Source organism: Myotis yumanensis, unplaced genomic scaffold (genome assembly GCF_028538775.1).
Source record: "Myotis yumanensis isolate MYYU_CA2020_CCGP unplaced genomic scaffold, mMyoYum1.0.hap1 SCAF_8, whole genome shotgun sequence".
Lineage (NCBI taxonomy): Eukaryota > Metazoa > Chordata > Mammalia > Chiroptera > Vespertilionidae > Myotis > Myotis yumanensis.
In genome coordinates this window covers 10732917-10755780 of record NW_027223759.1, presented here as the reverse complement: position 1 = coordinate 10755780, position 22864 = coordinate 10732917, and the positions used below count along the sequence as shown (strand labels likewise).

At 35.5% G+C, this 22864-nt stretch overlaps 1 protein-coding gene across 1 annotated transcript in view; it reads right to left on the bottom strand.

Moving 5' to 3' along the window:
• CARF (calcium responsive transcription factor) overlaps nucleotides 1–22864 on the bottom strand; it is a 55388-nt gene that overhangs the window by 9688 nt on the left and 22836 nt on the right. The window contains 9 exon segments of the mRNA XM_070421883.1: nucleotides 4070–4098; nucleotides 6385–6474; nucleotides 6476–6564; nucleotides 8051–8420; nucleotides 8819–8952; nucleotides 14436–14499; nucleotides 15625–15787; nucleotides 17739–17972; nucleotides 19839–19982. Coding sequence (XP_070277984.1) covers nucleotides 6445–6474; nucleotides 6476–6564; nucleotides 8051–8420; nucleotides 8819–8952; nucleotides 14436–14499; nucleotides 15625–15787; nucleotides 17739–17972; nucleotides 19839–19982 — 1228 coding nt within the window. The 3' untranslated portion in view covers nucleotides 4070–4098; nucleotides 6385–6444.

The window sequence follows — 22864 nt, the reverse complement described above, 5'->3', positions numbered from 1 at the left end:
CCTTTGATAGATGACTAGATTAAGATGTGGTACATATGTACAATGGAATACTACTCAGCCGTAAGAAAAGATGCAATACTGCCTGCCATTTTGCAACATGAAAGGACCTTGAGAATATTATGCTAAGCAAAATAAGTCAGTCAGAAAAAACTAAGAACAATATGATTTCACTCATATGTGGGATATAACACTGAAACTCATAGACACAGATAACCATATGGTGGTTACGAGGGAAGAGGAATGGAGACTAGTAAAAGATAAACAGGGCCAAATACTAATATATGGTGATGGAAGATGATTTGACTGTGGGTGGTGGCACACGATGCAATATACAAATCATGTATCATAGAAAGGTACAATTGAAACCTATATAATCTTATTGACCAATGCCATCCTAATAAATTTAATTTTATGAGAAGATAAATTGGACTTTTTCACAATCAGGAACTTCTGCCCTTTGAGAGATCCTGTTAAGAGAGGTGAAAGATAAGCTATGACCAGAAAAAAAATATTTGTAAATCACATTCTAATAATGGACTTGTATTTAGAATACACTTTTTAAACCTCTATAATAAGAAAACAATTCAGCTGAAGAATGGGTAAAAGATTCAAACAGACACTTCACTAAAGAAGATATACAGTTGGCAAAAAACAAAACAAAACATGAAAAAATGCTCAACAGTGTTCATTAGAGAAATGAACATTAAAACCACAATGACTTATGTGGTTGTTACTAGTATATTATTACTACACACCTATCAGAATGCCTAAAATTTAAAAGCCTGTCTATACCTAATGTTGGCTAGGATAGAGAGCACCTGTAACTCTCATACATTCTTGACAGAAATATAAAAGGCTACAGCCACTTTGAAAAATCAGTTGAAATTTTCTTAAAAGGTTAAATATATACTTAACATATAACCTAGCCATTCCAGGCCTATTTATTACCCAAGAGAAATGAAAGTATGTATCCATACAAAGACTTACACAAATGTTTATAGCAGCTTTATTTGTAATAGCCAAGAACCATAAACAACCCAGATGTCCATCAACAGGTGAATGAATAAGCAAATTATGGTATATTCATACAATCAGATACTACTCAGTAGTAAAATGGAATAAATTGTTCACCCTGTGACATAAATTCCAAAATAACTATGCTGATTGATAAAAGTCAAATAAAAATGTTCATACTATATGATTTCATTTTATAAAATTGACAAAGCAAATTGATCTTTAGTGACAGAAAGCAGTTTGGTATGTTTGGGGACGGTGGGGTGGGTGTGGGAGTAAAGGAAAAGTGGGGATGGATTGATTACAAAGGAACACTAGGAATCTTTTGGGGGTGATAGATATGTTCATTATCTTAACTGGAATGATGGTTGGATATATGTATACATATATCAAAGCTTATCAAATTGGCCCTGGTTTGGCTCAGTGGATAGAGCGTCGGCCTGTGGACTGAAGGGTCCCAGATTCGATTCCAGCCAAGGGCATGTACCTCGGTTGTGGGCACACCCCCAATAGGGGCTGTGCAGGAGGCAGCTGATCGATGTTTCTCTCTCATCGATGTTTCTAACTCTCTATCCCTCTCCCTTCCTCTCTGTAAAAAATCAATAAAATATATTTTTAAAAAAACTTATCAAATTGTACACTTTAAATATGTGCAGTTTATTATATGTCAATTATACCTCAGAAAAGATATTTAAATTAAAAACTGCTGGTATCTGCCTCCCCCTTTTCCCTCTGGTTTTAGAATTCATTTTTATGAAGATATAATTAACATAAAACATTGTCTGAGTTTAAGGTATATAATATACTGATTTTATAATTTATGTATCACTAGAGGCCCAGTGCACGAATTCATGCACCAGTGGGGTCCCTTGGCCTGGCCTGTGAGATTGGGCCAAAACCAGCTCTCTGACATCCCACGAGGGGTCCCAGATTGCGAGAGGGTGCAGGCCAGGCAGAGGGACCCCACCAGTACACGATCAGGGCCGGGGACAGACGCGGGAGGTTGGCCAACCGGGGAGGGACTGCGGGAGGGCTCCAGGGCATGTCTGGCCCTTCTCGCTCAGTCCCGATTGGCCGGAGCCCAGCAGCAAGCTAACCTACCGGTTGGAGCGTCTGCCCCCTGGTGGTCAGTGCACATCATAGCAAGTGGTTGAGCTGCCTTAGCATATCATTAGCAATTATGCTTTGATTGGTTGAATGGCTGACCGAACACTTAGCATATTAGGCTTTTATTATATAGGACAATATGATTACCATCATAGTGTTAGCTAATACCTCTGCCTCATCACAAAATTTTTTTTTTCGTGGTGAGAACAATTAATATCTAGTCTCTGAACAGCTTTGAAATTTAGCACAGTATTGTTGACTATAATCACTGTATTGTTGACTATAATCACTGTATTGTTGACTATAATCACTGTGCTGTACATTAGATCTTCAGGAGTTTGGTTGTAAGCTTGTACCCTTAGACAACATCTCTCCTGCACTCTTATTACACCCATATCACATTCTCAAAGGTTTTCCATATTAACCATACAATTTATTAATTTTTCTCATGAATCAGTTTAGGATTCATTAATAAGTGAGTTTTTTAAAAATTCTGGTTTTATTCCTGAAGTTTTAACAATTCACTCAATAACAAATATTTTTAATATTTAAAAACAGAATTCATAGTTAATATATATGTGGCAAAATACTAAGGCTTTGCCATTACAACTATGTTAATTAAGTAGAAATGCAGATATTCAGAATCAAAACAATACACCATTTAAGATGTCTAAAGCCTAAATCAGCTGATGAAAAAGAGTAAATCTTCTGGAGGGAGAAAGATTTTCTATGATCCTGAAAAACAGGCAGAGTGGAATTATGGGGGAATAAAGCAAAGAGGGAAAAATTAATGCTGCCTCCTTTTTAAAAAGCATACTCTGTCATTACTCAAAAAATATAATGCTATACTTGAAAATGTCACAGCACCAAAATGTGGGGAAAAGGAATTACTAATGCCTTACTTTGCACATTGTTTTAAAATGTTGAGGGTTGGCTGAGCTGAGAGGAATATATATATTCTCCCCAAATGTAATGATAACAGTTATTACTCGTAGTTATGCTTAAAAACTTTCAGATTCCAAATTAAACATAAATCTACTACCAGAATTCTCAGATATTAAAGTATTTATTCAGCATCTTCAAAATGAACAAAATCACCACTATCCCCAAAGTATAAAAAGAAAACTAACAAGTTTAAGAAAAAAAGCACAGCATTTTAATGAAAAAATTACATTATACCAAGGACACTATACATTAAGTTACTATATACATATATATACACACACACACTTTTAAAACTTTTTAAAAAAATCCTGGTACAAATTAAATGACAACTTTCTCATACTCACATGATTAAGTATGTACTTTGACAGAATATAAAGATAAAATACAAGCTGATGAACCTCAAAATTAGAAACTTTAATGCAGGACCAGACCCCAAAATCTGATTTCCGTCACTTTTGTAACTTTTAGAAAATATTTACCTGGTATAAGCATAAACATTTTTTTCTTTTAAGTAAGTTAACTGCTTATATAGAAAATCAGTATTTAGGAAAATGCTCACCATAGCTATGTTTATCTATAATTCATTGTAGTGTATATAAAGTTCACTTGGAGACTTGGAACATAAAAACTACAATGAAGAAAAAAGCTCATCTGTAATTATGAATTTCTAAGCGCTTATTCTGAATGTCCAACTTACTACTACAGATATTGGACCTTGTGATACATGACACAAAAGAGCATTTATCCAACTTTGCTGTAGAGCTGTTAGGAGAATGCCAAATAAAGATACCGAAAATTTTATGCACTTGTATTCAACATCCTGCACATTTAAAAGATAACTGAATATTTAAAATATGTAAACGTACTTTTAAAAAAGTGATACTAAGCACCTTTAAAATACAATACTGATATATTGTGACTGAATATGCATTTAGAGGACAAATGAACTTTTTAAAACTAATTTAAAAACCATTTTTAAAGAGCTACTCATTGAAATACTTACATGAAAATATTGATAGTTCCAGTTTCTACCTAAAAACCAAAAGAGTATATAATTAGGAATTTAAACTTCCTTCATCCACTTTTCTTTTCTTTTGTTTTTTGTTTGTGGGGAGAATGCACGGTAACTTTCTATCCTCATAATAAAAGAGAAAAAAAACAGTATCTGAAGAGACGTTCACAGCCCGGCCAGCATGGCTCAGTGGTTGAGCGTCGACCTATGGCCAGGAGGTCACAGTTCCATTCTGGGTCAGGGTACATGCCTGGGTTGCGGGCTTGATCCCCAGTAGGGGGCATACAGGAGGCAGCCGATCAATGATTCTCTCTCATCATTGATGTTTCAATCTCTCTCTCCCTCTCCCTCCCTCTCTGAAATCAAAAATTTTTTTTAAAAAAGAGACATTCACAGAGAATAAAGTGAGAGAAATATTTCTAAACTATGTTTTGTTCTTGATTAACTCTGAATCCTTGGACATCTCTCATCCTCATCCATAACTGACTGGAGTTTGTATCTTAACAAGCATTTCTCCTTAGCAACTCAACATCAAAAAATAAAGGAATGTTTCCAAAGAAATACAGTTCAATTGGTAAAATATTTAATAATAAATTATTATCATTAATGAAAGGTGAAGATTATATAAAATATTGCAAAAATGTTCCATAAAAAGTAGAAATAACAAATGAAAAGAACATTACCTACAATGGAACACTAAACTACAAATTAATTTGGACTTATTCCCTTAGTACACACAGACTAAGAGAAATCTGGGTTTGAGGTAACTAACAGTTGTGTTTAACTTAGCATAACATAACAGATCTGGCAGCCTATCTATAAATGCTGGTATCAAATATTTTCATTTATTAGGAAAATGATAAGCAAGTCTTATTAAAAATCACATATGTAATTGAATATTAATTTTGCATTAAATAGGGGTTTAAATAATAAATTTTATATTAAATAGGATACAAATCTAAAGAGCAAGGAATTTTAAAATTCCACCTAATATAACAGTGCTTTATACTTATACATGTTGTGAACCTGAAACTATTAAAGTGAATTAAAAATGGGAGATTGGACTTAGAAAAGGAAAGAAAATTCATACTCATATGAAGTATTATGGTTAAATTCCATATTATATTGCACATGCTTTAAGTGTTAAACATTAAAATCCATTTGAAAATCTTATTACTTTTAAATATACCCAGAGATGGTCTCTGAAGGAAACAAGTCTTTAAGTTGATTTCTTGATAGTTATAATTGACTTTCCAGAAAACAGAAGCTTATATTGAATATTTGAAGTAAATGTACTTACTCAACAAGCAAATATATATAACACATCAGTTGTTTTAGTTTTAATATAAACTAAATTTTAAACTATTAATATTTACCTTTAAGTACTATAAATTCTAATACCATCAATTCAGTAAAAACTTTGGCATAAAAAAATAAATACAACTCAAATCCTTTCCTAACCAGAGCTGAATCTTCAGTATAAAATAAGAAGGAATCCTCTGCTGATATAAAAAAGTTCCCCAAATTATCTGTAAATACCATGGAATTCTATTATTCTTTCAGAATTCTTTCCATTTCTACATTTTTCTACCCATAGGTAGAGTTGTATTACAATACTGCATAAATCCATGTAATATACATTAATTTCTGTTGCTTATCTGATTAATTCAAGTTGAAATTCTCAGTACTTACCAAGATCCTATAAATTTCTACTAGATTACCATTAGTGTGCTATTGGTTTGAGTTACAAGTATAAAAATCAGAATGAAAGACGCTAAAATGCAACTATACACAGTTTCCACAGATGTGAGTGCTGGGCTTCGTGTTATGAAGTAAAATCTATTGTTTATTTTTCCAAATGAGAGACTACAAATCTCCTCTCACCTATCTGCCAATTTAAAATATTTCTTCACAACTTTAAAGAGGGAATAAATTCTTTTAGAAATTTTTAAAAGCACCACACACGCACGCGCGCGCACGCACACACACACACACACACACGCACGCACACAGAGTATTTTGTTCTTTTTCATTTTTTAAGAGCCAAAATTAGGTATTTCCAGGGAATAAGTTAGATAACTATTTGTGTTCAAGCTATATTACCATGGATAAGTTCAGATAGCCTTTTGAAATACTGGCCTTATCAGATACCCAAAAAGCATAAGAATTATACAAAATAAGAAGTGTAAAATATCTCTTAAAGTAAAAATATAAAATTGGCAACAAATATCAGTTTTAAATAAAAGCTACTCATCAAATCAGTCTTCAGTCCACTTATCACATTGCTGAGGTTTGACAATATTCACCTTCTTTTCTATGACATCAGAAGTCACCAGAGTTGTACAGTTCTGGAAAGCTTCAACAATTTATGTAGCAGATAATTTCTTATAGTCCAAAAATTTTTTTTGCTTCCATAGACAATGCTGGTTCTTTGGGTTCCTGTTTAACTTGGTTCACAGAAATGGTACCTTCTGGGTTTTCTTCAACTTTAAAACAAAAAATAAAAGAAAAACCCTAAAGGTTAATATAATTTATAACACAGGGATCTTTAGAATTATATAAATTAGAAGCAAAGCATAAAACAATAGTTTGGAAAAAAGAACTACGTAACTTAGAAAAGCAGTTGGTATATTTGAGAATTTAGTGCTTCTGACATCTTAATAGCCATTCATGTTACATTCCTTCAGTTTGCTTCAAGTAATGAAAAAAGGGAGAGACAAGAAAGCTATGAAGTTATTCTCCTCTAAAGATACTTTGACAAAAACGTAGTCCATAATGTGATAAAATTATAAGGAATAACTAATATTTAAACATAACTGTAAAAGCATCTGTGACTGAAAGTTAAGAAGCCTCCCATTATTTCAAAATAACTTGTTTTGCAAACAGCAGGCATATGTATCATAAATTCACAAATGTGTTTCCATTTCCCTATGGTTTTCACATGTAGTCATATATTAAGAAAATGTTCCCTCTCTATAGAAACTTCACTATGTAAGTACTTTAGAAAAAATACCACAACTTAAAACAATAGTTCTGCATGAGCTATGTGTTTGCTGATCTAAAATATTTCAGAATAGCCCTGGCTGGTGTTTCTCAGTGGCTAGAGCGTCAGCCTGTAGACTGAAGGGTCCCAGGTTCAATTTCAGTCAAGGGCACATGGCCAGGTTGCGGGCCGATCCCCAGTAGATCAATGGAAAAATATCCTAGGGTGAGGATTAACCACCCCCCAAAAAAATAATATTTCAAATAAATTTAAAAGACAATAATTACTTTCTGGAAGGAACTACTTCACACTTTTCCTTACCTGGAAGAATGATGATTAAAAATGTAGGGAAAATATATGTTCTAAGGATAATTTCTATGAAGATTTTGCTTTTCAAAGCAAACTGCAAATCTTTTCCCACTAAACTGCCCAATCCAGAACAATTAGTGGAAAAAGAAGTGACATAGGTCAAGTAGGAGTTAACAGTCTATTACTATGTTGACTGGGCTCATTACAAAGTGAAGGTAACAAAGTCATGTATTATACCCAAGTCCCCTTTCAAATTCCACAGAACTCAACATTTAAGTCTATAACTCAAAATTTTCCTTTAAATCTTTATATCTGCCCACTTCATTCCATTTTCATTATGTGCATATTAATTTTTCTATAATAACCTTTTCACTAGTTTTCCCTTTAAAGTTTAATTTTTCATGAATTCTAACATCACCATAGATTTTCCTGATCTAACATCACCACAGATTTTCCATGTAAAAATAGGTAATTAATGAATAATTACAGTTGAAAAAAAAAATAAGTTTGCTATTAAAACATATGCTCATAAAATGTTTTCCCTTTTTCTCATAGCTTTACTTGATTTCTTTACATATTATAAACCCACTGAGTAGAAATGATAGTTTTTTTTTCTGTAGTGTAGTGACGACAGCTCATAAAGTGTTTAAAAAAAAAATCTTAAGATGATTTTAACTTACTAAGAGGTGGGTGGCTGTCTATAATTTGTATTGGAATGGTCTGTACATTTCCCAACAGAAACCGATGAACACTTCCTTCCAGATTCTCTGTATCCTCAGCATCTCCAACGTCCACCAGCTGATCCACTGCAGCCACATTTTGATCTGGTGCTGGAAGGTTACCCATGGTAGAGGCAATACTGTTGTTTGGGGTAAGGCATGTATCTGTTTGAAGGCCATGACTTTGACCACACTGTAGAGAATTATTATTTATTACAGTACTTCGTATTGAATCCAGAAGTCTTGAAGGACTAGAGGAGAGGTGGTCATTTACTGATATCAGAGCCGGTGATTCATCAGGAGAAGTGAATCTTGGTTGCAACTGTAAACCCTTTTAAATCAAAAAGAGTTACATCAAAACGTTTGAATTTACTATATAAAAGTTCTCATAGGCTATATTATTCTTTTGACACAAAATCGAAATAAAATATAAGAGTACAGTTGTAAACAAATATTATGTGAGGACAGAAATAAGAACCAAAGGAAAAGTAGGAAAACTAAATTTTATTGCATGCATAGTCCACTCAAACTTTTTCAAAATGTACTGTTTAAATTATCATTTTAAATCAAGATACAAAAAGTCAGGAAATTAACAATGAAAACATCTTTGATCATTATTATAATTCTATAACCAATCTGTAAGAAGAGGAGGAAGAGGAGGAGGAGGGGAAGGGAGGTTGAAGAAAGAAGAAAAAGGTCTCAAATTTGGCTATTTTACTGAATTTCTACCTGTAGTTGTGTGAATATTTTTGGCTGAAATGAAGAATGTGAGGAGGAGAGCAAATGGGCTGATTCTGGAGACAAAGAACCCCTTGTCTGATTTGTTTCCACTTTGGTGGTAGACGATTCTTCTGGTGAATTTCCTAAATTATATAAAAAATAAACTATTAAAACAAAAAAATGTACGGCTTCTAGGATACTAGACTTAATTACAACCTTAACTATCATGAAATAATGTCAAAGGTTTGAAAAGAACTTTAAGAAGTTATCTAGTCCACTATTTTCAGAACTTGGTAGATTATCAGAATCACTAAGGGAATTTTAAAAATATATAAATTCCTAGGTTCAACCTCTATTAAATTTAATTCAGTACATCTAGGATATACTGGAAAAGGAAATAATTTTTTTTTTTCCTTGAAAGACTCTACATCTGTAACTCTAATCAAGTCCATTTTCCATGCCATGATTCTGGATCATACCTAAACTTCTCTAAATCTGAGAAAACTATTGAACCTCTCAATTATACGGACCAAACTTAACTCATCTTTGGTAGCCCTAGGACAATGCCTGGTATAAAGTAGGGCCTCAATAATAACAGTATAAAATTTCTTTCAATAATTCATTAAGGAACAAATGTTTTCTCAATATTTCAATTTGTAAAGTAAATTGTCCTTAGGGAATTTGATTCCTTCTCATGTAATTCTTATGTTAACCCAAGTATATCCATCATTTTAAATCAATCAAAAACCAATTACCAACAGCCATTTATTGCTTTCATAAATGGCACTGGTGTCAGACAAGGATGGCTTTTTTCTGTAACCTTCAACATGCTATTTAACCCAATTTCTAAACTTCAGTTTCCTCATCTGTAAAATAAGGATAATAAGGGAATCTTCCTCAAAGGACTACTGAGAGGATTAAATAGGACTCTCACATTTCTTGCCTTTTTCATTTCTAATTGTCCTTCTACTTCATTCTGCTATGACTACTATGGTCATACCCTGGACTATTCTACATCTAAAATCTCTAATTCAAACATCCCATTCTCTGATCACAACTTCTTATCCTCCCAGGTATTTTTGCTCAGGTACTCCATTACAAATTGTTCTTCAACCTCATGTGAACCTCCAGTCAAGTGATTCCTCAGTTTTCTTCAGATCTATCAACCTCTTTCTTAATAAAGTTATCTCCCCATCCAGCTTAGCGTGCTGGGTTTATAATTTTAGCCACACTCTTGGAAATATCCTGAACCCCCTTGTCTCTCTGTCCTTGGGTCATACCCACATAGTAAAACCCTAACTCTGGATGAAAATGGCTTCCACTGCCTATACATGTGAAGCCAAATGCCACTGAAGAAGAAACTCACGGCTACTACCAAAACCAATTCATGATCATCAACATCAACCTGACAGTCACCTGTATGTGACAACCTTACAATGTTTCTCTTTCTCTGTATTAGGAATGGTATCTAATCTCCATTGTCTTAAAATCTTGGCCACCCTTCCTGAGATCTCTCATTTTTAGCACTCTTACTTTAAAGAGAAAAGAAAAGCTATCAGATAGAAATTTCTTCAACTTCCCACCACCAAAGCTATCAAATATCTTCATCTTCACCTATTTCTTCAGATCTCTCCTGTCTTAAAATGCCTTCTCTCAACCCCATAAACCCTTCATAGCAAACTTCTTGAATATGTAGGCCACACTGTCTCTATTTCTTCATCTCCCATTCATTCTTCATCCACCCACATGGCTTCCACCCAATCCACTCTACTGAAAGGGCTCTGATACGAAAGCTTTCCAAACCTGATCTCATGATCTTTTTCACTCTCCCCTGTGGTCACCAATACCTATTCTTATGCCAGTGTTACTGAGTTCAGTAAATGCCTCTATTTGTCAGCTGCTCATGGAAGAAACTCGGGAATCATTCTAGATTATTCCCACTCTTTTACCTCATGCACCTATTCAATTGATAACCAAGGCCTTTAGTTCTACTTTTAAAATAACTCTTAAATCTGTCCACCTCCAATATGAATGCCCCCTGTTAAACCAGCGTCATATTTCAAAGGCACAGCTGAAAGAGCCTCCTAGACCTGTTTTGCTTATTCAATTTTATCTCCAAGCATTATCTATGCTGAAAACCACACTAACTCTCTTAATTCCTTGAATATGACAAGCTCTTTCTTGCTTAGCCTTCGAACATGCTATTCCTTTGATGGTCAAATTCCTATTTATTCTTCAGTTCTTAGTCTAAAAGTCACTTTCTCAAGTGTCACTTCCCTACTCCCTGGACTGTTATATGTCTCTATCACTATTGCCACAAAATTTTGCAAAACTCTCTCATGATGCTTTCCCTAATAGTGATTAATTAGAACATATTGTTTGGTATCTTTTTCTCTTGCTAAACTTTCAATTTAATTAAGAAACTTACTTGTTCTCCATTAGGCCTGCCATTTATCACCTTGAGTGAAATATGCACAGAACAAATGAATAATGCTAAAGAATTTGAAAGTTATCTGTAGTCAGTGACTCAAAGGTTAATATGCCCAAGAATAAAGAAGTAATTGTGAGAGAACCAAGATGGCGGCATAGGTAAACACCTGTACTTGCTGCCTCTCACAACCACATCAAAACTACAACTAAAGACAAAACAAATATCATCCAGAACCATGGGAAAGCTGGCTGAGTGGAAGTTCTACAACCAAAAGGAAAGAAAAAAGCACAATGAGACTGGTAGGAGGGGCGGAAGTGTGGAGGCATGTGCGAAACAGGCTGGCAACTGGGTGCGCTGCTGTTTTTTTCCATCGGGAGGGAGATACAAGCTCCCTATTGCTCTGAACTCCAGTTCCCGGCGAGACCCTGGGGACCCAGACTCATACAGGGAGAAACTGGACTGTCTAGCATCGGAACAGGAACACGAGGGTGGCTTTCTCTCAGAGGTGCTTGCAGCAGCGATCATTGTTCCTGCGTCGGGGCATGGAATGCTGAGACAAGGAGATGCAGGAACCTCCCGGCGCAGGGCTGACTGGCAGCCATTGCTGTTTGCTCGCTCTGGTGATTCCCTGAGACACTGCCCCACCCAATTTACAACCCCACCCAAGCTGTGCGCAGCGGCTTTTGCATATGAATGGCCTGTTCTTTCACAGCCTAACCTAACAAACTGCAGCTGGGTCAGAGAGCTCCAAAACTTCCAAAAGAAGGCCCAAGGCTCCACAGCAGCAGCCTGCCTTGATTCACAGCTGCGCCTCATCTGGGCACTTCCAAACCCCAAACAAAGGAGGAATCTGCAGGTCTCTCTGTAGCTCCTGCTGGGTGGCCTCCGGGAGTGGCTGACTTTGCACCTCCTTAGAGATCCAAGAGCCAGTGTACCCAGTGGTCAGTGTGAGACTATACCAGATTACAACTCTTCACATCCATAAGCGATACACTCAAGGGGCAGACTCAGTGAGCACCAAAGCCTCACTGAAGCAAGTCCTGCCACATAAGGGTGTCTCCAGCACAGCAGTTCTCCCCTTATAGACATAGCTGGTCCTCACAGCCAACTGGCCTGGAGGTCAATTCCTCCCAGTGATACCAACAGCAATCAAGGCTTAATTAACTACAACAAGACTGTGAACACAGCCCACAAAGGGGTGCACCAAGAGTGTCCACCTCAGGTGATTGTGGAGGCTGAGCCACTGGGCCCTATAGGACACCTACCACACAAGGCCACTCTATTAACACAGGGAAGCAGCCAAAATGTGGAGACAAAGAAACATGTCACAAACGAAAGAAATGGAGGAAAGCAAACTACTGGATATAGAGTTCAAAACCATGGTTATAAGGTTACTCAAGAATCTTCTAGAAACATCTGAGAAATTTAGTGAGACCCTCCAGGATATGAAAAAGGACCAAGCAGAAATTAAGCATACACTGACTGAAATAAAGAATAATGTACAGAGATCCAACAGCAGACTAGAGGGTCTCAAGAATCAAGTCAAAGATCTGAAATATGAAGAAGCAAAAAACACCCAACCCGAAAAGCAAAAAGAAAAAAGAATCCAAAAATATGAAGATAGTGTAAGGAGCCTAGGGGACAACTTCAAGCGTACCAACATCCGAATTATAGGGGTGCCAGAAGAAGAGAGAGAGCAAGATATTGAAAACCTATTTGAAGAAATAATGACAGAAACTTCCCTTACCTGGTGAAAGAAATAGACTTACAAGTCCAGGAAGCGCAGAGAACCCCAAACAAAAGGAATCCAAAGAGGACCACACCAAGACACATCATAATTAAAATGCCAAGGGCAAAAGACAAAGAGACTCTTAAAAGTAGCAAGAGAAAGAGACTCAATTACCTACAAGGGAGTACCCATACGACTGTCAGCTGATTTCTCAACAGAAACTATGCAGGCCAGAAGGGAGTGGCAAGAAATACTCAAAGTGATGAATAATAAGAACCTACAACCAAGATACTTTATTCAGCAAAGCTATCATTTAGAATTGAAGGTCAGATAAAGAGCTTTACAGATAAGAAAAAAGCTAAAGGAGTTCATCACCACCAAACCAGTATTATATGAAATGCTGAAGGGTATTCTTTATGAAGAGGAAGAAGAAGAAATGGGTAAAGATAAAAATTATGAACAACAAAGTGACAACAAATACATATCTATCAACAAGTGAATCTAAAAATCAAGTGAATAAAAAATCTGATGAACAGAATAAACTAGTGAATATAATAGAATCAGGGGCATAGAAAGGGAGTGGACTGACAATTCTTGGGGGGAAGTGGGTGTGGGGGGTGCAGGAAGAGATTGGACAACAATTTTATACCTATAGACGGATGAGGACAGTGGTGGGAATAAGGGCATGGGGTGGGGTGGGAACTGGGTGGATGGGAGCTATGGGGGCAAAAAGAGGAACAACTGTAATAATCTGAACAATAAAGATTAAAAAAAAGAAATAATTGTATTGTATATAGTTATTCATAAATTTATTCTAAAGCATTTTTTAGGTGTTAACTTTTTAGCAGGCATCATGCTATGAACTAGGTATATTAATTTGAATAAAATACAATCCTTGTACCCCTGAGGAGCTCAAATCATAATGAAGGATACAGATGTGTAAACAAAAGGATACCATGTTAAATGAAGAGGTAAATACAAAGGAGTAAATAGCTAACTTTATACAGGGGGTGAAGTTAAGAAAGCACTTACAGCCAAAGAGATTATTATTTGAGTAGTGAGTGGAGTTTGCCATGCAGGAGAGAGAGAAGACATTTCCAAAAGAGAGAACAAAGGGGTTGAAATAAGTTTGGGCTATTGAGAGAACACAGGAGTTAGAACATATGAGAAAAATCAGTTTCCTGATCAGAGTATCTCAGTATTAGTACTGGAATTAACCTAACTTTACAGTAAACTGTGATAGTAATCCGACTCAAATTTCAATCATAAAGAAGCATAAGAGCTGATTATAAGAGGGAATTTAAATAGCTGGAATTATTTTGATAAGTCCTAACATAGTTACTCTTTTCTCTTTGAGCCATGATTTCCTTATCCATTAAATTTGATTAGATGAGATACTATCTTAAATGTCTTCCAGTTTTAACATTGTTTGATTTTATATTTTTAAAGGTATTAAGATAACCTACCTTCTGCAAATGTTACTGTCACAGTCTCTCTGAGAATATTCCCACTGTCTGTAGTCCACTGAAGCTAAAAAGGGAACATTCACTTCAGTAGAATATTAAAAAATATTTTAAAACAGCAATACAACTGTCATATTCCATCATAGTATAATTATGTTTTAGTCTGTAATTATTCTCTTCACTTGTTTATATTCTCAAAGCACAAGTATACTTCACTAACTAAATGCATTAGCTTCCCAAGTTCAGATAGCAAGACTTTGGTTAGAAAGTGTAGGTGGCAAAGATCATTGCTAACCAAATCTGTTTCCATTCCTGAATTTGGGATAAAGAATAATTAAGAGTTTTGAATAGCAAAGACTAGTAGCTCTAGCTTCAAAAAAAATCTGAATCTATTAATCTATTCAGTTACTGAATTTGGATAGTAAAAATGTGGAGAACAAAGAATACTGTTGCTGATATTTTAATGCCATAATCACTACCTGCATTACAATGACTAGGTTCTGGGTAATTATATTAATCTCTTCAGAGCAGGAAAAATTTTCATAGAAATTACCAATATTCAGAGGGATACTACCACAGTATGAAGTAACCTTAACCCTTTTCGGTCAACGTCGAGGCTGACTCAACAGACCAGGCGCTAGGAGCAGGTCCAATGTCAAGGCTGAGGTCTACACCGCAAACTGGTTCAACATTCAATCCCGTCAATTAATTTGGACCAGACTATTTGAATTCCAAAAATAACATTGGACCGCAAAGGGTTAATATCCATAGGTGGAATATAGAACATTATTACTTTGTTTATTCAAGTGTGAACTATTCTATTTAAATTTACCCATCTACTTAAAGAGGGGAAAATATACATAGCATGTAATCAATAACTGTCTGTTGAATGAATAAGGTATACTTTTTACAGAGATAAACTAAGCTGATTTTTAAATAAAGTTACTATTACTATTATTATAGTCAGAGTTGGATATTCACTGGTTTTTCTTCTTGTGAAAGCAAAAAATAGATTTAGTTAAATCATCATTTAAGAGTTCACAGTATTTACGTTTTAAGAAAAATACCCCTATTTTCTCTTATATCATAGTTACTTACATGGCCTAATTGCAATCATCCCTATTAGTCCAAATAGTAATGGAGGCTGAGAAAGATTATGTAATAAGACAAGGAATTACAGTTGTAATCATACCGTTGCTGGAATAATCTCTGAGTTAGATACATTATCTCCATTTCTCAAGGATTTCTGTACTTCATGGATGTGATTTTTTATATCATTTACAGTTGGAAAAAAGGATAAATTATGTCTTTCAGGTACCTCATCAGATTTGAACAGTTCTCTTTCCACAAATTTTCTGTAGGTAATATAAAATAGAATAAAACATAATCTAGCGATTTACTTTAGATCACATGAGAGAAGGTTCTCTTTTTAGCATAAATAGTATAAAACATGGTTTATAGCTTTATAAGTACTTTAACTTTTTCCATTTTCATTTCCCTACCTTAAATCATAGAATTCATGTAATTAAAGAAATGTAATATTTACATTGGTTAAACAACTGTATATCTTAGAGTGAGCTTTACATTTTTATGATTTAAAGGAATCACTATTTTCAATTTAAGGATGTTTTTGAATGCCTACTATGTCAGGCACTGCACTGAACACTTCACATCAAGTATCTATTCAAACCCTTAATATAATCCTTTGCATTCCCACTTTATGGATAAGGAAACTGATAGGTTGCAGAAGTTAAGTAATCTGCCCCAAATTGTACGCTTCCCTAGTAAGTAAGAGAGCTTGGGCTCTCACTCAGATTATTTGCATAAATATCATGTTATGTTGCTTCTAAAAGGCATCAATTAATATCATATAAAATATGATCTCCTTGCATGTTACAAGTAGACAAAACAGAAGATAGAAATAGAAGGCAGTATTGCCATATAATTATATAAAAATAGATACATAAAAGAAATTAATATATAAAATTTTGTGCATTACATTAGGTAGACCATATCGCAGAATTGTATTATACCTGTTCTTAAAATTCAGGTTTAGTAAATAGTGGATTGCTTTACCAAGTTCTGGTTCTAGTCTAACAATGCCTCAATGAAAATAAATATAAAATGTCTAAGAAATCTGCTAAATAATAAAGTAATGTATTAATTAAGGAATAATCCTAGAAAATACTCATTAGTTTATTCAGATCAGACTACACAACAACAAGTACAAACAGGTCAATTAAGTACAAGAAATCATGGCAAAGACTACAGGCTGTAGATTCAGACCTAAGTTGCAGTTCTGCCTCTATCTCTTAAGCTAGTTATTTAACCATTTTCTCATCTGCAGAACGAGGAAAAATATATCAATTTTATAGTAGTAAGAATAAACGAGTTCATGCATGTCATGTACATAGCATAACACCTGGCACACACATGGTAAGTGCCACATGACAATAATAGTTACTAGCAATTATTATATCCTGAGTATCAATAAAATTAGACCAAAGTGCTACATATAAAATTTCACTAGACAAAAGAACTATCCATATTCTTCTGCTGTAATAAAATATATTATATTTCAAATAGCTTAAAATAAGTACCTTGACCTAAAGGTTTTAAAATCTTTGGTTTCATACTTAAATGTTAAACTCAAAACCATAAAAATCCTACAAGAAAACATAGTCAGTAAAATCTAGTATCTTTCTTATAGCAGTATTTTTTTCTGATCGATCCCCTCAGACAAGGAAAAATAAAAATACAAAATAAACAAATAAGATTAAATCAACTAAAATGTTTTTGCACAGTAAAGGTAACCATCAATAAAATGAAAACACAACTCACTGAATGGGAGAGCACATTCACCAATACATCTGATTAGGGGTTAATAAAAAATTTATAAAGATCTTATAAAACTCAACATCAGAAAAACAAATAATCCAAATAAAAAATGGGAAAATGACCTGAATAGATACTTCTTCAAAGCAGACATACCAATGGCCAATAGACAAGTGAAAAGATACTCAATGTCACTAATTATCAGAGAAATGCAAATTAAAACCACAATAAGATATCACCTCACAACTATCAGAATGGCTAACATCAATAAGTTAACAAATAACAAGTATTGGTTGGTATACTGAGAAAGGGGAACCCTCATGCACTGTTGGTGGGAATGCAGATGGGTGAAGCCACTGTGGAAAGAACTCTAATGGCATATTTACTGAAAATTTCTATAATATTAAGTGTATTACTTAAAGCAACAAACAAAAATGAAAAACATATTCGAGCAATTTGTTTCTACAATACCTTAGATGTTTCCTTACTGCATACACTTGTTCTATTCCTTGTGATACTAATTCTTGAATCTTATGTGCTACTTGAGGATGTAGACGTGAGGGTAATGTACAATTCTCATCCCTAATTGCAGTTTCCTCTTCTTCCAGAGAGGACACAGGAAAAGGGGAAGGTGACAAAGGGAGGGAGGGAGTCTCCAATTCGTGATACTGATGAGCTTGCTGTGTAGGTAACTGTACATACCACCTAACAAGAGAAAATATTTAAAATTATATTACTAGACAAAGGCAAGAATCATAATTACATCTGTTAATACTTATCAAGAGAAGGAATAATCCTTTATGAAAAAATATATATTATTATATCATATTAAACATAAATTTAAATTGCCCTCTGCTTAACTTTTCTAAGATTAGTTTTAAACCCAATTACATAAAAATCTTTTTTTTTTAACAGACTTTTTACTATGGCCCTAAAGTTAAGGAAGGCACTGGATTTAAATATATACGAAAATGGTATTTTAAATCTCCTATTAAGTAAATTTCACCTCAAAATAATGAGACTTTTTATAACATCATCTTTTGAATTGTGTACTTTCCCACTCGTCTACCATTTTGTCCCCAGATTACAACCCCTGTGTTGCACCTATTATTCTTCCAACCAAAAAGTGGACACAAGATTGAGCTATGCGGGAGAACTGTCTCTGACAGGGGCTCAACAAACTGCCTGTACAGCATTCCAGCTCCTGTTACCCAATGAATAAGACTAAAAGGTCGCTCATACAATAGTGCAGTGCACAAAACAAATGCTAAGAAAATGAAACGATCTGGTAGGATACTGTTTTAATTGATATATTTGTACAAAATGTTTGCAATGACTGATATTGCATAAAATGGAACCTACTTAATTAAAAGTTATATGCAATGTTCTCCAAACTGAAGGATCTAATTATTGAGTTTATTTTTCATACATCTGAAAGTTTTTTTAAAGATCATACAAAAACTATGACCCATACCCTTGACCTCATTATACAATTGCAAATTCTAGACTTATACACAAAAGAAAACTAATATTTCTTCTTATTTAAGACCTTAGGGAGCCAAATATGAGGGCAGAAGATGATTTTACTTTGGATGGTGAGCACATAGTGTAATATACATATCAAGTATCACAGAAAACTCCACTTGAAATCTATATAATTATATTAACCAATGTCACACAATAAATTTACTAAAAAATTAAATTAAACTTAAAATATTTTAAAACCTTAGTATAAAAGATATAAAACAGAATTTTAGGGCTTAGGATGCATTTCTGGCTGCCACAAGTAATCAAAGGTGGGTTAAAAAAATATTCAAGTAACTACAAGTTTGGCTCTTAGTAAGTATCTAAAACAAAGTACTAAATACAGTATATAGTGAAATGTGTTGCTAAAAATGTATTTGTCATTTTGGAAAAAAACTTCCTTATGGTATACAGAATTGTTTGGTAAAATTTAGCCATGATATCTGGCTGATAAACTCAATGGCTTATACCAGGGGTGGGGAACGTATGGCCTGCAGGCCATAAAAGGCCCACAAAATCATTTGGTCTGTTCCTACCAAGACATTAGGGGTGAGTTAATTAAATGTTTGACCAGATATAGCAGGCTAATTTTTTTCTTTGTTTCTCTTTTTTAAAATTTATCTTTATTGTTGAAAGTATTACATATGTCCCCTTTGTTCATGTTTCTTCCCCATTGATCGCCTCCACGCCACCTTCACCCCCTCCCAAGCCTTCACAACTCTATTGTCTGTATCCATGGGTTATGCATATATACATATACTAGTAAATTCTCTAGCAGGCTAATTTTTAAGTTGATAATTTTGTATGGCCTGCAAATGATGTTATAAATATCCAAATGACCCTTAGCAGAAAAAAGGTTCCTTACTTCTGGCTTATACAGTATCAAATCATTTTAATACTTAGGGAACTACTAGTGAGGCATCCACCCTATAAAAACCGTTAATAAAATAACTGGAAACCATAATTATTATTTCTCTTACAGAAGGAATTCTTGCAAATGGAGCTAATTAATTTATAAAATAAAATATCATCATATAAATGTCATACCTAAAAACACCACCAGCATCTACCAAGTTCTTCTTTAGCATGTTAAAGGCTTTCTCTTGCTCCATTCGTATTATTTTCTTATCAATTTTGGGGTCTGTAGGAACTCTATATTCAGGAAACTTTTGTACCTTTTTAATGTAAATTCTTTTTATAAGAAGAAAGAGAATTTTTTATTATATTGAAATCTCAAGAAAACCTAATTTATCAACCAGAAGTTTATTTGAAGCATTAAAATTTAGAAAAAATTCAATTATTCTAGAAAGCATTCAGAGGATTATGTGAAAGACATGCTATATTCTCAGTGCTTCATAATACTTAGCAAATTAACAATAACCATAATTTCAGTAAAAATACCTAAATACTTTTGGATATTAACTTTTTTTTTCAGAATTTGCCACTTCTTCATTCTTCTGGAAGCCATCATTATCTCATACCAGGATTACTTTACTAGCCTCCTCTGGCCTCTGGACATCCAGTCTTTCATTACTTAAATCTACTTGATACATCAATGCCACAATAATTCTTCACATTTGCACTTCTCTACTAAAGAATTTATCTGCTCTTTAATGAAATAAAATTTCTTAGCAGCATTCAAGGCATTCCATATGATTCTAGCTTTTTACCTAGTCTTTTTATATATATACTAGAGACCTGGTGCACAAAAATTTGTGCACTCGGGGGGGGGAAGGGGGGGCCCCTCAGCCCGGCCTGTGCCCTCTCGCGGTCTGGGACCCCTCAGGGGATGACCACCTGCTGGCTTAGGCCTGCCCCCCAGGGTATTGGGCCTAAGATGGCAATCAGACATCCCTCTGGCAGCCTGGCAGCCCTTGGGGGATGCCCACTTGCCAGCAGGGAGCAGACCTAAGCTGCAGTCCACATCCTTAGCGCTGCTGAAGAGGCAGGAGAGGCTCCCACCACCACCGCTGTACTGGCAGCCATCAGTCTGGCTGTGGCTGAGCAGAGCTCCCCGCTGTGAGAGCGACTGACCACCAGAGGGCAGCTCCTGCATTGAGTGTCTGCCCCCTGGTGGTCAGTGTGTGTCATAGTGACCAGTCATTCCCAGTGTTTCTGCTGTTAGGGTCAGTTTGCATATTACCCTTTTATTATATAGGATAGAGGCCTGGTGCATGGGTGGGGGCCGGCTGGTTTGCCCTGGATGGTGTCCCGGATCAGGGTGGGGGTCCCGCTAGGGTGCCTGGCCAGCCTGGATGACGGGCTGATGGCTGTTTGCAGCTGGTCACCCCCCTTCAGCGTGGGGGTCCCCACTGGGGTGCCTGGCCAGTCTGGGTGAGGGGCTGAGGGCTGTTTTCAGGCTGGCGGGCGACTGAAGCTCCCAGACTCTTTTTTTTTTTTAATTCTGGTATTTATTTACCTTCTATAGCTGTCATTGGAGCTGAGAGCCAGCTCCAGCTCTGAGGCTGTGGCTGGCTGAAAGCAGGTATCTGGGTTTGTTTAGCTTCTATAATTGAAACTCTGTTGCCATCACTGGCGCTCTAAGCTCTGAGCCCGCTGGTGGCTGAAAGCAGGTTTCTGGGTTTGTTTAGCTTCTATAATTGCAACATTGTTGCACCCGGAGCTCAGAGCTGGGCTGCGGCAGGTGGGGAACCTTGGCTTCCTCCCTCACTGGAGCAAGCAATCCTCCTGCTCGCTTCAGCTGCCTGGCTGCCGGCCGCCATCTTTGTTGGCAGTTAATTTGCATATCTCGCTGATTAGCCAATGGGAAGGGTAGCGAAGTTACAGTTAATTACCATGCTTCTCTATTATTATACAGGATATTTTTTTATTGATTTCAGAGAGGAAGGGAGAGGGGGAGAGAGAAACATTAATGATGAGAATCATTCACCAGCTGCCTCCTGCAGACCCTCTACTGGGGATCAAGCCCACAACCCAGGCATGTGCCTTTGACTGGAATTGAACCCAGGACCCTTCAGTCTGCAGGCTGACACTCTATCCAGTGAGCCAAACCAGCTAAGGCACTTTTTACCTAATGTTACTTTCAATTACCTCAAATATAAAATTGCTTTTCCTATGAAGGTTGTATCATTTCAATGGAGAAATCATCCTTTTTCCTCTAATACTAGTACCAAATATACAATCATGCCTATCTTTATTTATATAGTCCTCTTAGCCTACAATTTATTTCCTTTAACTCTCTTTCTATCCAAATTCAATCTAAACCTCAGCATCCAGGCTTTCCATACTTTCTGTCCTATTAATGTGTTTGCATGGTTATAATCTCTCTCTGAAGATAGTTAGCTAATCCATACTATATACTATTATGTTCTCTAAAGGTGTTGTTTGCTGATCTACTCCAACAATATTTTAAGTTCTCCATGATTAAGGAAAATCTTATACCTGTTTTAGTCTCCCTACTTCCCATGGCACCCAAACGTAGTTGCTGGGCACAGAGTAGATACTCAGGAAGTACTTATAGAAAAATAGAGAATAAAATTATTTCCTCAGTCCTAACCAGTTTGGCTCAGTGGATAGAGCGTCGGCCTGCGGACTGAAGGGTCCCAGGTTCGATTCTGGTCAAGGGCATGTACCTTGGTTGTGGGCACATCCCCAGTAGGGGCTGTGCAGGAGGCAGCTGATTGATGTTTCTCTCTCATCGATGTTTCTAACTCTCTTTTCCTCTCCCTTCCTTTCTGTAAAAAATCAATAAAATACATTTTAAAAAAATTATTTCTTCACATATAGAAATTTTTCTCCCAAGTTACATGTAAAGTTTTAGATCTATTACCCTATGTAAAAATCAGCTGAAAATTTACAAGTCTAATTAAGTAAATGATAATTTATCTATAAATAGACTATTATATGTTATTAAAAAGGAGCCATGAAACTAATATATGTAAATTATATCTCAATTTTAAAAATTTTTTTTTTTTTTTTAAATATATTTTATTGATTTTTTTACAGAGAGGAAGGTAGAGAGATAGAGAGTTAGAAACATCGATGAGAGAGAAACATCGATCAGCTGCCTCCTGCACATCTCCTACTGGGGATGTGCCCGCAACCCAGGTACA